Raw genomic sequence first — 14,847 nt, 5'->3', positions numbered from 1 at the left:
AAAGACCATCGAGGCTAGGAAGAAACTGTATCAACTAACGAGCAAAATAACCAGCTAACATCATAATGACGGGATCAAATTCACACATAACAATATTAACCTTAAATGTAAATGGGCTAAATGCTCCAATTAAAAGACACAGACTGGCAAATTGGATAAAGAGTCAAGACCCATCTGTGTGCTGTATTCAGGAAACCCATCTCATGTGCAGAGACACACATAGGCTCAAAATAAAAGGATGGAGGAAGATCTACCAAGCAAATGGAAAACAAAAAAAGGCAGGAGTTGCAATCCTAGTCTCTGATAAAACAGATTTTCAACCAACAAAGATCAAAAGAGACAAAGAAGGCCATTACATAATGGTAAAGGGATCAATTCAACAAGAAGAGCTAACTATCCTAAATATATATGCACCCAATACAGGAGCACCCAGATTCATAAAGCAAGTCCTGAGTGACCTACAAAGAGACTTAGACTCCCACACAATAATAATGGGAGATTTTAACACCCCACTGTCAGCATTAGACAGATCAACGAGACAGAAAGTTAACAAGGATATCCAGGAACTGAACTCAGCTCTGCACAAAGCGGACCTAATAGACATCTACAGAACTCTCCACCCCAAATCAACAGAATATACATTCTTTTCAGCACTACACCTATTCCAAAATTGACCACATGGTTGGAAGTAAAGCACTCCTCAGCAAATGTAAAATAACAGAAATGATAACAAACTGTCTCTCAGACCACAGTGCAATCAAACTAGAACTCAGGATTAAGAAACTCACTCAAAACTGCTCAACTACATGGAAACTGAACAACCTGCTCCTGAATGACTACTGGGTACATAATGAAACGAAGGCAGAAATAAAGATGTTCTTTGAAACCAACGAGAACAAAGACACAACATACCAGAATCTCTGGGACACATTCAAAGCAGTGTGTAGACGGAAATTTATAGCACTAAATGCCTACAAGAGAAAGCAGGAAAGATCTAAAATTGACACCCTAACATCACAATTAAAAGAACTAGAGAAGCAAGAGCAAACACATTCAAAAGCTAGCAGAAGGCAAGAAATAACTAAGATCAGAGCAGAACTGAAGGAAATAGAGACACAAAAAACCCTTCAAAAAAATCAATGAATCCAGGAGCTGGTTTTTTGAAAAGATCAACAAAATTGATAGACCGCTAACAAGACTAATAAAGAAGAAAAGAGAGAAGAATCAAATAGATGCAATAAAAAATGATAAAGGGGTATCACCACTGATCCCACAGAAATACAAACTACCATCAGAGAATACTATAAACACCTCTACGCAAATAAACTAGAAAATCTAGAAGAAATGGATAAACTCCTCAACACATACACCCTCCCAAGACTAAACCAGGAAGAAGTTGAATCTCTGAATTCAATAACAGGCTCTGAAATTAAGGCAATAATTAATAGCCTACCAACCAAAAAAAGTCCAGGACTAGATAGATTCACAGCCGAATTCTACCAGAGGTGTATACAAAGAGAAGCTGGTACCATTCCTTCTGAAACTATTCCAATCAATAGAAAAAGAGGGAATCCTCCCTAACTCTTTTTATGAGGCCAGCATCATCCTGATACCAAAGCCTGGCAGAGACACAACAAAAAAAGAGAATTTTAGACCAATATCCCTGATGAACATCAATGCCAAAATCCTCAATAAAATACTGGCAAACCGAATCCAGCAGCACATCAAAAAGCTTATCCACCATGATCAAGTGGGCTTCATCCCTGGGATGCAAGGCTGGTTCAACATATGAAAATCAATAAACGTAATCCAGCATATAAACAGAACCAAAGACAAAAACCACGTTTATCTCAATAGATGCAGAAAAGGCCTTTGATAAAATTTAACAACCTTCATGCTAAAAACTCTCAATAAATTAGGTATTGATGGGACGTATCTCAAAATAATAAGAGCTATCTATGACAAACCCAGAGCCAATATCATACTGAATGGACAAAAACTGGAAGCATTCCCTTTGAAAATTGGCACAAGACAACGATGCCCTCTCTCACCACTCCTATTCAACATAGTGTTGGAAGTTCTGGTCAGGGCAATTAGGCAGGAGAAGGAAATAAAGGGTATTCAATTAGGAAAAGAGGAAGTCAAGTTGTCCCTGTTTGCAGATGACATGATTGTATATCTAGAAAACCCCATCGTCTCAGCCCAAAATCTCCTTAAGCTGATAGGCAACTTCAGCAAAGTCTCAGGATATAAAATCAATGTGCAAAAATCACAAGCATTCTTATACACCAATAACAGACAAACAGAGAGCCAAATCATGAGTGAACTCCCATTCACAATTGCTTCAAAGAGAATAAAATACCTAGGAATCCAACTTACAAGGGATGTGAAGGACCTCTTCAAGGAGAACTACAAATCACTGCTCAATGAAATAAAAGAGGATACAAACAAATGGAAGAACATTCCATGCTCATGGGTAGGAAGAATCAATATAGTGAAAATGGCCATACTGCCCAAGGTAATTTATAGATTCAATGCCATCCCCATCAAGCTACCAATGACTTTCTTCACAGAATTGGAAAAAACTACTTTAAAGTTCATATGGAACCAAAAAAGAGCCCGCATCGCCAAGTCACTCCTAAGCCAAAAGAACAAAGCTGGAGGTATCATGCTACCTGACTTCAAACTATACTACAAGGCTATAGTAACCAGAACAGCATGGTACTGGTACCAAAACAGAGATACAGACTCTCAGAAATAATGCCGCATATCTACAACTATCTGATCTTTGACAAACCTGACAAAAACAAGAAATGGGGAAAGGATTCCCTGTTTAATAAATGGTGCTGGGAAAACTGGCTAGCCATATGTAGAAAGCTGAAACTGGATCCCTTCCTTACACCTTATACAAAAATTAATTCAAGATCGATTAAAGACTTAAATGTTAGACCTAAAAACCATAAAAATCCTAGAAGAAAACCTAGGCAATACCATTCAGGACACAGGCATGGGCAAGGACTTCATGTCTAAAACACCAAAAGCAATGGCAACAAAAGCCAAAATTGACAAATGGGATCTCATTAAACTAAAGAGCTTCTACACAGCAAAAGAAACTACCATCAGAGTGAACAGGCAGCCTACAGAATGGGAGAAAATTTTTGCAATCTACTCATCTGACAAAGGGCTAACTAATATCCAGAATCTACAATGAACTCAAACAAATTTACAAGAAAAAAAACCAACCCCATCAAAAAGTGGGTAAAGGATATGAACAGACACTTCTCAAAAGAAGACATTTATACAGCCAAAAGGCACATGAAAAAATGCTCATCATCACTGGCCATCAGAGAAATGCAAATCAAAGCCACAATGAGATACCATCTCATACCAGTTAGAATGGCAATCATTAAAAAGTCAGGAAACAACACGTGCTGGAGAGGATGTGGGGAAATAGGAACACTTTTACACTGTTGGTGGGACTGTAAACTAGTTCAACCATTGTGGAAGTCAGTGTGGCGATTCCTCAGGGATCTAGAACTAGAAATATCATTTGACCCCAGATATCCCATTACTGGGTATATCCCCGAAGGATTATAAAACATGCTGCTATAAAGACACATGCACATGTATGTTTATTGAGGCACTATGCACAATAGCAAAGACTTAGAAGCAACCCAAATGTCCAACAATGATAGACTGGATTAAGAAAATGTGGCACATATACACCATGGAATACTATGCGGCCATAAAAAAGGATGAGTTCAAGTCCTTTGTAGGGACATGGATGAAGCTGGAAACCATCATTCTCAGCAAACTATTGCAAGGAGAAAAAACCAAACACCACATGTTCTCACTCATAGGTGGGAACTGAACAATGAGAACACATGGACACAGGAAGGGGAACATCACATACCCGGGCCTGTTGTGGGGTGGGGGGAGGGGGGAGGGATAGCATTAGGAGATATACCTAATGTTAAATGAAGAGTTAATGGGTGCAGCACATCAACATGGCACATGTATACACATGTAACAAACCTACACGTTGTGCACATGTACCCTAAAACTTAAAGTATAATAAAAAAATTAAAATTAAAAAGTAAAAAAAATTGTTAGGTGATATTCACTGTAACTGTACCGGATTTTTGTTTTTTTGAGACGGAGTCTCGCTCTGTTTCCCAGGCTGGAGTGCAGTGGCTCGATCTCAGATCACTGCAACCTCCGCCTCCCAGGTGCAATTCGTGCCTCAGCCTCCTGAGTAGCTGGGATTACAGGCGCCAGCCTCCATGCCCAGCTAATTTTTGTATTTCTAGGAGAGATGGGGTTTCGCCATGTTGGCCAGGCTGGTCTCAAACGCCTGACCACAGGCGATAGGCCTGCCTCGCCTTTCAAAGTGCTAGGATTACAGGCATGAGCCACCGTGCCTGGCCAAACTCTACAGGTCTGATCATTTGAGGGATCAAGGACTGCAATCAATCCAGTAAGATCGCAAGTAAAACACATTATAAAAAATGGCCAATTCACCAATTCCCAAATCACGTTTGTTCATTATATTCTAAAGGAACTGCTGATACCACCCTTCTACTCACACTGGCTCGCCGGTGCCGCACCGCAGCCCTCAGCTCATCTCGCAGACGCCTTAGTTTATGAATCTTGGTTCCAAGAGCACCTTCCTGGGCCTGAACGCTCTGAAGCTCTTCAGACTGTTTACCGGATCTGCTCACTTGGGTCTCTAGCCTTTCCAAGTGAGCTAAAACACCTAAGGAGAGTAAAAGGAGAATTTTACGAGAAGCTGAGGATTTCTCACTGTGGCAACAGGAAGCATCTCAGGGAAGAACAGGTGACTCTTTTCTTTTACCAGAACTTTGTGGCCAGCTGAATTGTTAGATATCTGTCAATTTATAAAACCAGCGGCGCTAACAATTGAAATCAAAGATCATCAACCTCCTAGGTTGGAGAGTGAAGTAAAACCGGATCCTCCTCAAAGACAGCCAGAGAGAGGATATGAATTATCACATGCTGATCAGGCAGCAGTGTCTTATTATCTAGGTCTGCAGTTTATCGCAAATCCACATCTCTAGTGTGTAAACGATGATCCTCTAGCTTTACCACAGGCTGGAGAGAAGCCCTCTCACAGCCGAGGGCGGTGGCTCACACTTGTAATCTCAGCACTCTGGGGGGCCAAGGTGGGTGGATCACCTGAGGTCAGGAGTTCGAGACCAGCCTGGCCAACATGGCAAAACCCCATCTCTACTAAAAATACAAAAAATTAGCCGGGCGTGGTGGCACGTGCCTGTAATCCCAGCTAATCGGGAGGCTGAGGCAGGAGAATTGTTTGAATGCGGGAGGCAGAGGTTGCAGTGAGCCAAGATCGCGCCATTGCACTCCAGCCTGGGGGACAGAGCAAGACTGTCTCAAAAAAAAAAAAAAGAAAAAAAGGAAGCCCCAGACTTTATTTAATCGAGCTTCTTAAGTACACCCAGCATCTATTTTGTAGGGTTCATATGGATAAACATATATGAAAACCTTAATCTTCTTTCCTTGCCTTGGGATGGAATCCAAAAACTTACCTCATTCACCCATCCAATTAAGACTAGAAACCTCTTATGGTTTTTATGGCTAATAAAACCATTAAAAAAATTATGTGAAATCGGGCCGGGTACGGTGTGGCTCACGCCTGTAATCCCAGCACTTTTGGAGGCCGAGGCAGGTGGATCACGAGGTCAGGACATTAAGACCATCCTGGCTAACACGGTGAAACCCCATCTCTACCAAAAACACAAAAAATTAGCTGGGCGTGGTGGCGGGCACCTGTAGTCCCAGCTACTCAGGAGGCTGAGGCAGGAGAATGGCGTGAACTCGGGAGGTGGAGCCTGCAGTGAGCCGAGATCATGCCACTGCACTTCAGCCTGGGCAACAAACTCTGTCCCAAAAAAAAAAAATTGTGTGAGATCAAATAGAAACAGACACGCACTATATGCAGAATTATCCTGTTTTACTCATTGAGGCCTATCCCCTCTTGCTTTCTCAGAAACCCTAGATGATCAGTTACCCTTTTCTCTGCTGTGTTCATTTCCCTTCCACACACGCTCAAGTCTCAACTGTCTTCAAACACACACACACTCATATACACACACACACACACCCCCCACACAATTTCATACACTCACAGGCCTATTCTTGCCCACAAATCCCCTTCTGCTACTATCTCCCTTTTCTCCCCTTTCCTTTCCAGGAAAACTACTTAAAAGAGTCGTCCATGCAAGTTGAGTAACCGAAAGTTTTGGGACTAGAGGTGTTTCAGATTTCGGAATTGGGAGTATTTGCATTACACTTACTGGCTGAACATCCCATATCTGAAAATCCAAAACTGGAAATAAGCATTTCCTTTGACCATCATGTCAGTGCCCAAAAAGCTTCAGATTTTGGAGTATTTCAGATTTTGGATTTTCAGTGCTCAACCTGTACTCACTTTCTCCATTTCCTTGCCTGTGACTCATACCTCGACCCACTTGAAACTCACTTCTGTTCCCAATATTTTACAAAACCACTCTAAGATCAACAGTGATGTCCATGTTGCTGAACCCAAAGGACATTTTTCAAGCTCCCTCATCTCACCTCCCAGCACTATATGCTCCCACTGATGACCACCTTCACGAAACTCTCTTTTCCTTTGAATCCTAGCATACCAGCCTCTTGGTTTGCCTTGTTCAACAGATGTTTATTAAGCATCTATTTTGTGCCAAGTACTATTTCAGGCACCGGGAACACAGTGATGAACAGGAGACAACTTATTTTTGTGACACTTACATTTTACCTCTCTGACCCCACTTTCTGCTTTGAAGGCTCCTACTCTCCTCCTTGACCATTAAATGGTGAAATTTTCCAGAGCTCAGTCCTAAGACCTCTTCTTTCCAGAAGAAATCTCATCAGTACCCACAACCTTAATGGCCATACATATCAACACCTCACAAATACGTATCTCTAGCTTATACCTCTCTCCTGCTTCTTGAGAAAGCAGAACATCCACCTGCCTTCTCAGTGTATCTACTTGGAAGACTTACAGCAACCTGACAATCAACATGTCCAAGACTGAATTCATCATCTCCTCTTCCAAACCCCTCAGTAACTGGAACCATTATCCATCTATAGCTGTGTAAACCAGGTACTTTCTTCCTTACACCTTCTCCCTGCCCCAGTCCCAATCCTTTACCAAATCCTATTGAATATACATTCCTAGTATCTCTAAAATATTTCCATTTTCCCCATCTGCAATGCCACCATTGTAGTTCAAGCTACCACCATTTCTGGGCTATTACAAGTTTTCTAGGTGGCCCATACACTGAAGGCATATTTTGAAATCTAAACTGGATCGCGTCATCCAGCTGGCTAAAGTCTTTCGATGACTTCACACTGCCTACGAGGCCTACTGGCCTCTAGATCTCTCCTCCCCTCATCAGTATCATGCTGCTCCTTCTCTAGGCGCTTCCACACAGGCCTCCTCTCAGGCCCTCAAACCCACCCAGCTTCTTTACTGACCTGATCCTCCCACCCCCAACACACACACCAAAGGCTCTTCCACAGCCGCCCCTTATCCACTTTCACCTGCAGCTACTCTAGCTAGTGAGCACTCAATGCAAGCAGCATTTCCTCAGGGAAACCTTTGTAGCACCTTCAGAACAAGGTCAGGTGCCAGCTCATAAGCTCTCAAAGATCCTTCCCAGACAATACTATAGTTTTTTTGTTTTTATTTTTTTAAATAAAAGAGATGGGGTCTCCCTATGTTTCCCAGGCTGGTCTCAAACTCCTGAGCTCAAGCGATCCTCCCACCTCGGCTTCCCAAAGTGCTAGGATTACAGGCGTGAGCCACCGCACCTGGCCACTATAGTTTAAATTGTATATTCATTAGTGTGATTATTTGATTTGCTTATCTTTCCCACTGAACCTTGAAGTTCCAAAATCAGGGGCCGTGTGCATTTGAGTTCACCCATGGATCCCTTAACCCTAGCACAATGTCTGACACACGGTAAACACTCCGGAAATGGTTTTTTTGTTTTTTTTTTTTTTGAGATGAAATTTCACTCTGTTGCCCAAGTTGGAGTGCACTGGCGCGATCTCAGCTCACTGCAACCTACACCTCCCAGGTTCAACCAATTCTCCTGCTTCAGCCTCCCGATTAGCTGGGACTACAGGCACGCACCACCAAGCACGGCTAATTTTTGTATTTTTAGTAGAGACGGGGTTTCACTATGTTGGCCAGGCTGGCCTTGAACTCCTGACCTTGTGATCCGCCTGCTTTGGCCTCCCAAAGTGCTGGGATTACAGGTGTGAGCCACCACGCCCGGCCAACACTCCAGAAATATTTACCGAAACACGGACAACCAGGCATGACACTCTTGGAGATTATATTCACTTGGCCCATGTCCACAGAAAAATCCACATTACTGCAATAATAATCGTGAGAAACCAAAATTCTAATATAAATTAGTCCTAATAATTAGCACGTGATTAACTGCTTTATTCACAAATCTCTATTTATCCAACAACTATGTATTGAGAATCTACTATGGACCAAGGACCATGCTGGAAGCGGTTCATACTATGGTGGCAAAATGAAGTCCCTGTCCTCACGGAGCTTACAAAAATTATTTAATGTCCAACCAGGAGGTGATCTGAAAAGCACACACACATAGATTAATTTTGGGTGGTAGAGGAGATGCCTCACCAAATTCTACTTTATGGGAATTCTGTATTACTAAAACAGGAGACATCAATGTTCCCAAAGTTTCTGAGATAAGTAGGTGTTCAAAACAGTACCATGCTGCTCCTTCTCTAGGCACTTCCACACAGCTCTCCTCTCAAGCTCTCAAACCTGCCCAGCTTCTTTACCGACCTGATTCCCTCTATACCAAGGGGGTGGCGTTGTTGTTTAGCGTTGCTACTACAGAAAAGAGGGAGTGTATCTGCTGGGCCTGCTTTACCTTGGAAGTTATGATTGCATCTCATGCTATCCGGTCAGCTTTGTCCCAAAAAAGGGCAAAATCCCCGCCTATTTGAATAAATCATCTGGTTGCAACTAAAATTCTACGTCCTTCCTTCTTAAATGAGTGGGGAGAATTCAAATAATAAGCAAAAGGCTGAAATCACACAAGCAGAGGGATAAAACCAGTATGGGTAACAGCTAAATGTTTAAATACTGTTTTGGGTAGAGAATAAGGAGACTGGTCTAAGTCTCTTGATAATCCAAAACTTCCACCTCATCGCTTATTTTAACAGAAACAAAATTAGGCCTAGACTAGAGAACAGGTTACTCCTGAGTGTAGCATGTTTCCACTACATAAAGTCACCAAACTTATTTTTAGTCTTAAAGTAACAATGAATCTTACCCCATATACTTTTATTACCTAAAGTCTCAGCTTAAGTCATCTTAAGCTGAATATAGTTACTCCACAGTTATCAATGATAACGATGGCCCAGAAAAAATAGGATCACCAAATTCAATGACACGCTCAAAAATTCTTTTTAAAACTGTAGAGTTATTTTTTAAGTTAGGTTTTACGGCAAGTTTTCCCAAAGTACTAAATGTAGAACCCTTTGGATTTAGGCATCAGGCTTAAGTATTTCAAAGTTCTAAAAAGTATTAGTAGCACAGGACATAAAGTCACACAAAACCAGGGCTGTCCACAAATATTACTGGAAAATAACGAAGAAAGCAACTCACTCCTGGACAGAAATTCAGACGCAAATCTCAGTTTCCAAAGGACTGACTAAGGACTAAGTAAAAGTAATAGTTTCATAATTGTAAGCAACTCTAATAGAGCATTCTTTAAACACCTTCTACATTTTACGACACTTACAAAGTATGTAAAGAATTAAGCCTTTCATTGAGTATTTCCTATATATTAGACATGTGCTAAATGCTTCACTTGAAAAGTGTGAATTAAATACTTTTCCACCACAAAAGAAATACTTTTTCCACAACCACAACTACAGTGCTATTTTCACCTCCATTTTCCAGATGAAGAAACAGAGGCAGAGAATAAAGTGACTTGCCTAAGGTCACAATATTTATCATGGCAGAGCCAAGACACAAAACCAGTTCTAACCAACACTAAAGTCAATGCCCTGCACTGGCTCTCCCTCAGGAGTAATGCATACATGGCCCAAAAAATCCAGGGAGGGGAAAGGGACCTCCCTGGCTAGAACCGCAGTTCAGAATATCAACACTGAGCATAAGATGGATGCAACTTATCCGTCTCAAAAGGGGTGGGAGCCTAGAAACGAAGTCATTTTTCCTCCTGGAATAATCTTGGCTGCCTGTCCCTTTGTCTTCAATGTTAGTTCCTTTCATCATTCTGCTCCCAAACAGGCCAGGTCCCACGTCAGTTCCAGGAGGAAAGAGCTCTCTCAGCCTGCGGGTCATCTTTGGGCAGCAGCAGGAAGGGGAAGGCGGCGACCCTCTGAATACCTCCTTTGGACTCGCCTTCTGGACGTAAAGGGTTCGCCTGCTCCATCTCAGGATTCCCAAAGGACTTCCCATAAAGTTGTCTAGGCACGCGGTGATAGGGACCTCGATGTCCTTGCTGATAAAAGAAAAATGGCAACAGAGTCACATCACATCTAGTCCCATTCAAACCCAGACGGCAGGGCACACACCACTCAGGCACAACCCCTGGGCCGCGGATGACACAAATGTCACGGCTAGGATCCCCTTTCTTGAGCCGCCCGCCCTCTCCCAGCGTCCGAGCCAGCAGAGTCCACGTCCACCCCCGCGCCCATCCCGCGACCCCGGCGCGCTCCCGAGGCCACGGCTACTCTGGTCCAGCGGGCTTCCCGGCCACGGAAGGAGTTTTAAGAAGGCCGTTCAGCCCGCCACCCTGGCCACGGTCCGGTCCGACAATGGGCTTTTCCCCTACCTTCTCCCTTCTAGCTCACCCAGGCCAGTAGCGAGAATTCCCGCCATCCACGTCTTAAAAACCAAACCAACCGGTCCCGGCGTGCTTTGCGATCCTGCCGTACAAAAGCATGGCGGCGCTCAGGGCCCCGCCCTGATCCCAGGATGCACCGGGGAGTAGGTCCGGCCTTTGGGGTGGTCAGGAAGATGGCGGCCTCTGGGGTGGAGCCGCAGGTCCTGGTACAATACTTGGTGTTACGAAAGGATCTATCACAAGCTCCGTTCTCCTGGCCGGCGGGCGCACTGGTAGCGCAGGCTTGTCACGCGGCCACCGCGGCCTTGCACACTCACCGCGACCACCCGCACACAGCCGCTTACCTCCAAGAGCTGGGGCGCATGCGCAAAGTGGTCCTCGAGGTGAGGCACGCGGGCGGAGGGGGAGGTGCTGAGACGTCGAGGGCGGAAGTGGGTGTGGTCTTCGGTCCAAAGGCCTAGCTGCCGAGAGTGGGTGCGGCGGGAGTTGGGGTGATCCTTAACATTTAGACTGGAGCTATTTCCCTGGAGGTGCGCCCTTGGGAAGAGCCTGACTGTGTGAAGAGTGGACAGCAGTCCTCCGCCCCCTTCTGGGCTCGCGGTAAAGTGGTGGCTCCTGTGTCCCCGCTGTTCCGCCTGTGCACTGGCCAACTTTTTAAAGCCATGCCCCAAAGTGCTGCCAGCAAAACCGAGCCCGAAGGGACAGAGCGAGCTCCTTTCGCCGTGGGGACAGTGCAGAGTGAAGTCAAACTGAGTATTTACCTGGGTAGGACGCCAAATTATTTGAAAATAAATACTAAAAACATTAGTATAAATTGAACCTAACTTCAGATAGACCAGGCACCAGGGGTGTAAATCGGTACACCTTTTAAAATAGCAGTCAGGTTCTGTTTGCAGATGACCGAACAAATCTCACCCTTACCCTTCGACTCTCTCTCCTGCTGCTAGAGATGTAGCCTGAGAAAATAATCAGAGGCACCCAAAGAGCTTTGCACAAGGATATTCATGGGAGTCCTTATGTTTTTGAAGCATATTTAGTGGTCTGGAAGAGTGCTCGTGATGCGAAGCTAACTGAACTATATATACAGAATGATCAAGACTTTGAAAGGAAAAACTAAAGAAATATATCTACATATTAAGTAGTGCATGGTGAGATTTTGGTTATTTCCTAATGCTTATCTGTATTTTTAAAATTTTCTACCTTAAGCACATGTTTTATAATAAGGAAAAACGGCTTTAAAGTAATTAAGCCAGAACTCAGGTGGAGGGGTGGAGTAATCCCTTCATGGGTAACTGGCAAAGACAGATTATCTTTCAAGAGAAAAATTGCTGCTGGATAGTGAAACATCAAATGGTAACCTGTAGGAAAAATGCCTTGAGAATCTGTGTAGGCAGAACAGAAGCTGCTGGATTTTCACTTAGATTTTCTTCCTAGTAAGAGGTCTCAAGAAATCAGGTCAGACTCCTCTTGTCGCAAGTGAAACTCTCTGAAGCCTTCAGGGATTAAGTGACTCCCCTGAGTTTAAAAGAGGGTCTCATGATTCTTAGTTGTTAGTCATGACTCAAGAAAGGGACTTAGGAGTCGCTACTGATTACATTGAGGTGCTGCTGTAGTCAGAAGGGCCAATAAAATATTAGAAAATACCAGGATTAACTACATTTATTGAGTGCTTAGTGTGTGCCAGGCACAGGTCTGAGCCTAATTTCATTGATCCCCACTAGGAAGCATTATTCCTGTTTTATAAAGGGACGAAGAGGCCAGCGAAGTCACCTAACTTATCCACGATCACACAGTCAGCAAGAGTTTGGAGGCCAGTAGTCTGATTCCAGAGACTTACTGTATCTCACTATACTATGCTGCTGCCCGAGGCTGAAGAAGCTGATGAGTCCTCAGCAGAGCTCTGCCAGAAGAACTCAGCAGGTTAAGAGTAGCAATACTGGCATTCTCTAATTTATTAAAACAAGCCTCTGATTATCTTAGTGGCTTCTGCCTTCATAGGTAAGAGATAACTTTATGCAAAATAACACAAAAATAATAATTTTCTGAGTGATCGTTTTAATACTTCCTGGAATGGGATTCAGCATGGGTGAATTGGCAGTAAGGATGACCCAGAAACGATTTTAGAAGTATGTTAGAGAACATTGTACTCTCCCTTTAATAAACAAGTGGGAGCCATCCCAGCAGAAGGAAAACCCCTCTAGGTTTCAGTGAGGTAGAGTGGGAGGGGTGGAGGGAAGTGGAAGTGGATGTGCTTTTAGAAATCCTTCCACTAGGGGCTGGGCACAGTGGCTCACACCTGTAATCCTAACACTTTGGGAGGCCTAGGCGGGTGGATCGCTTGAGGTCAGGAGTTCCAGACCAGCCTGGGCAACATGGTGAAACCCCATCTCTACTAAAAATACAAAAATTAGCCAGGTGTGGTGGTGTGTGCCTGTAATCCCAGCTACTCGGGAGGCTGAGGCAGGAGAATTGCTTGAACTCGGGAGCCAGAGGCTGCAGTGAGCTGATATCATGCCACCGCACTCTAGCCCGGGCGACAGAGCAAGACTCTGTCTCAAAAGAAAACAAAAACAAAAAACAAAAAAAACTTCCACTAGGCAGCTCTTAAAGTCAGAGGCACTTAAAATTATGGGCGCCAGCCATAGGAGAGCTGGAAAATGTGTAGAGCAGAATTACACATTACATATGTGTATGTTGGGCATACAACATCTCACAAGGGAAGATACAAATCTCCATTTTCTAAACAGGAATATGAAGCCTCTCTCCCCTCCCCAGTGCACCAAGGAATGACATCATTGCTCCGCAGCTCCCTCGTTGATAAAGCTGTTACTCCACTTTCAGTTAAGAGGACTCCCGAAACCTTTTTTGGCCTTTTGACACTTCCTAAGTGGGCTATTCAGTTTGTGTTCTGTGTTCTTCTCCTTTAGGCCCCAGATGAGACCACCCTAAAGGAGCTGGCCGAGACCCTGCAACAGAAGAACATTGACCACATGCTGTGGCTTGAGCAACCAGAGAATATCGCCACTTGTATTGCTCTCCGGCCCTACCCCAAGGAAGAAGTGGGCCAGTATTTGAAGAAGTTCCGATTGTTCAAATAACCGCTGCTTTGATGGGTTTGAATACCAGCTGGATCCAACAGCAGGCCACCCATTCCAAAGCATCATGTGCTCCTTACAGTGTCAGCTTGCTCCCATCTTTCAGTTGTGACAATTTCTTGAGGGTTAAGCACATGTTCATATTAAAGTTGTCATTAATAACTACTTCGTCTTATTAATAAGTTCAAGTGGGGAAGGTGGGAGAGCAGTATAGTCTGGGGATCATTGCTCAAATAGAAGATTTGGTTACACTCTCGTATGGGGGTCAAGGAAACTCCCTTCCAGTCACCCGGGTTTGAAACTTTGCTTTTGAATTCCTTCTTATTCACATCCAGTTATCACATTTCATTGAATCTAAGACAACATCAACTTTAAGATGCGGTAATATTTTATGTATTGTTAAAAAAAATGCGGGCAAATTAAACACTTGTATTTCAATAACAAAGATGTTAAAATTTGGCCAGCTTGGTGGCTCACATCTGTTAATCCCAGGGTTTTGGGAAGCCAAGGCAGGAGGATCGCTTGAGCCCATGAGTTCAAGGTTACGGTCAGTTCTAATCATGCCACCGCACTCCAGCCTGGGCAAGAGAGTGAGACACTGTCTGTATAAAGATTAATAAAAAGTTAAAATTTGTGTGTGTCTATATATATGTACATACATACAGATTCATTAGATTCGATGAAATCTGTCAAGTACTACAGCTGTTTTCTTGTCATTTCAGTGCCACTGCCCTGTGTCAGCCTCTCATTTTTCTCACTGGCGTGTCCCACAGTCTGTTCACCTCCAGCGTGATGCTCCAATCCAGCAGCCGCTCTGCCACCAGATA

General features: G+C 43.7%; 2 protein-coding genes across 11 annotated transcripts in view; one reads left to right on the top strand and one right to left on the bottom strand.

Moving 5' to 3' along the window:
• CENPO (centromere protein O) overlaps window positions 1-11,090 on the bottom strand; it is a 29,351-nt gene extending 18,261 nt beyond the window's left edge. For 2 of the 7 annotated variants that reach the window (XM_032172397.2, XM_058426448.1), the window contains exons 1-3: window positions 10,914-11,034; window positions 10,466-10,580; window positions 4,587-4,756 (exon numbers count right to left, since the gene is read on the bottom strand). In XM_032172397.2, coding sequence (XP_032028288.1) covers window positions 4,587-4,756; window positions 10,466-10,511 — 216 coding nt within the window. In that variant the 5' untranslated portion in view covers window positions 10,512-10,580; window positions 10,914-11,034. Of the gene's footprint in view, window positions 1-4,586; window positions 4,757-10,465; window positions 10,581-10,913 lie in introns of all 7 variants that reach the window. The other 5 variants (XM_032172399.2, XM_032172398.2, XM_058426451.1 and 2 more) reach the window with 5 other exon arrangements.
• On the top strand, window positions 11,030-14,654 carry PTRHD1 (peptidyl-tRNA hydrolase domain containing 1). Of its 4 annotated transcripts, none has more exons than XR_009209327.1 (3): window positions 11,030-11,308; window positions 12,647-12,923; window positions 13,853-13,978. XR_009209327.1 is itself a non-coding variant. In XM_032172401.2 (2 exons), exons 1-2 carry the CDS (start codon window positions 11,057-11,059, stop codon window positions 14,021-14,023), a joined length of 423 nt encoding a protein of 140 aa, XP_032028292.1. In that variant the 5' UTR covers window positions 11,030-11,056; the 3' UTR covers window positions 14,024-14,654. The 4 variants fall into 4 exon arrangements, 1 of the variants encoding a protein (XP_032028292.1); XR_009209328.1 differs by lacking the exon at window positions 11,030-11,308 and adding an exon at window positions 11,384-11,690; XR_009209329.1 differs by lacking the exon at window positions 11,030-11,308 and adding an exon at window positions 11,875-12,073.
• Window positions 14,655-14,847: the final 193 nt, after the last annotated feature.

This window comes from Hylobates moloch, unplaced genomic scaffold, assembly GCF_009828535.3.
Source record: "Hylobates moloch isolate HMO894 unplaced genomic scaffold, HMol_V3 SCAFFOLD_13, whole genome shotgun sequence".
Classification (NCBI taxonomy): Eukaryota; Metazoa; Chordata; class Mammalia; order Primates; family Hylobatidae; genus Hylobates; species Hylobates moloch.
This window is presented reverse-complemented; position numbering and strand designations above follow the sequence as displayed.

Excerpts from the sequence above, each read along its gene's own strand:
- PTRHD1 (XM_032172401.2), top strand. The coding sequence starts at position 11,057 with ATGCACCGGGGAGTAGGTCCGGCCTTTGGGGTGGTCAGGAAGATGGCG. Across the intron at positions 11,309-13,852 it reads TGCGCAAAGTGGTCCTCGAG|GCCCCAGATGAGACCACCCT; the intron begins GTGAGGCACGCG and ends CTTCTCCTTTAG.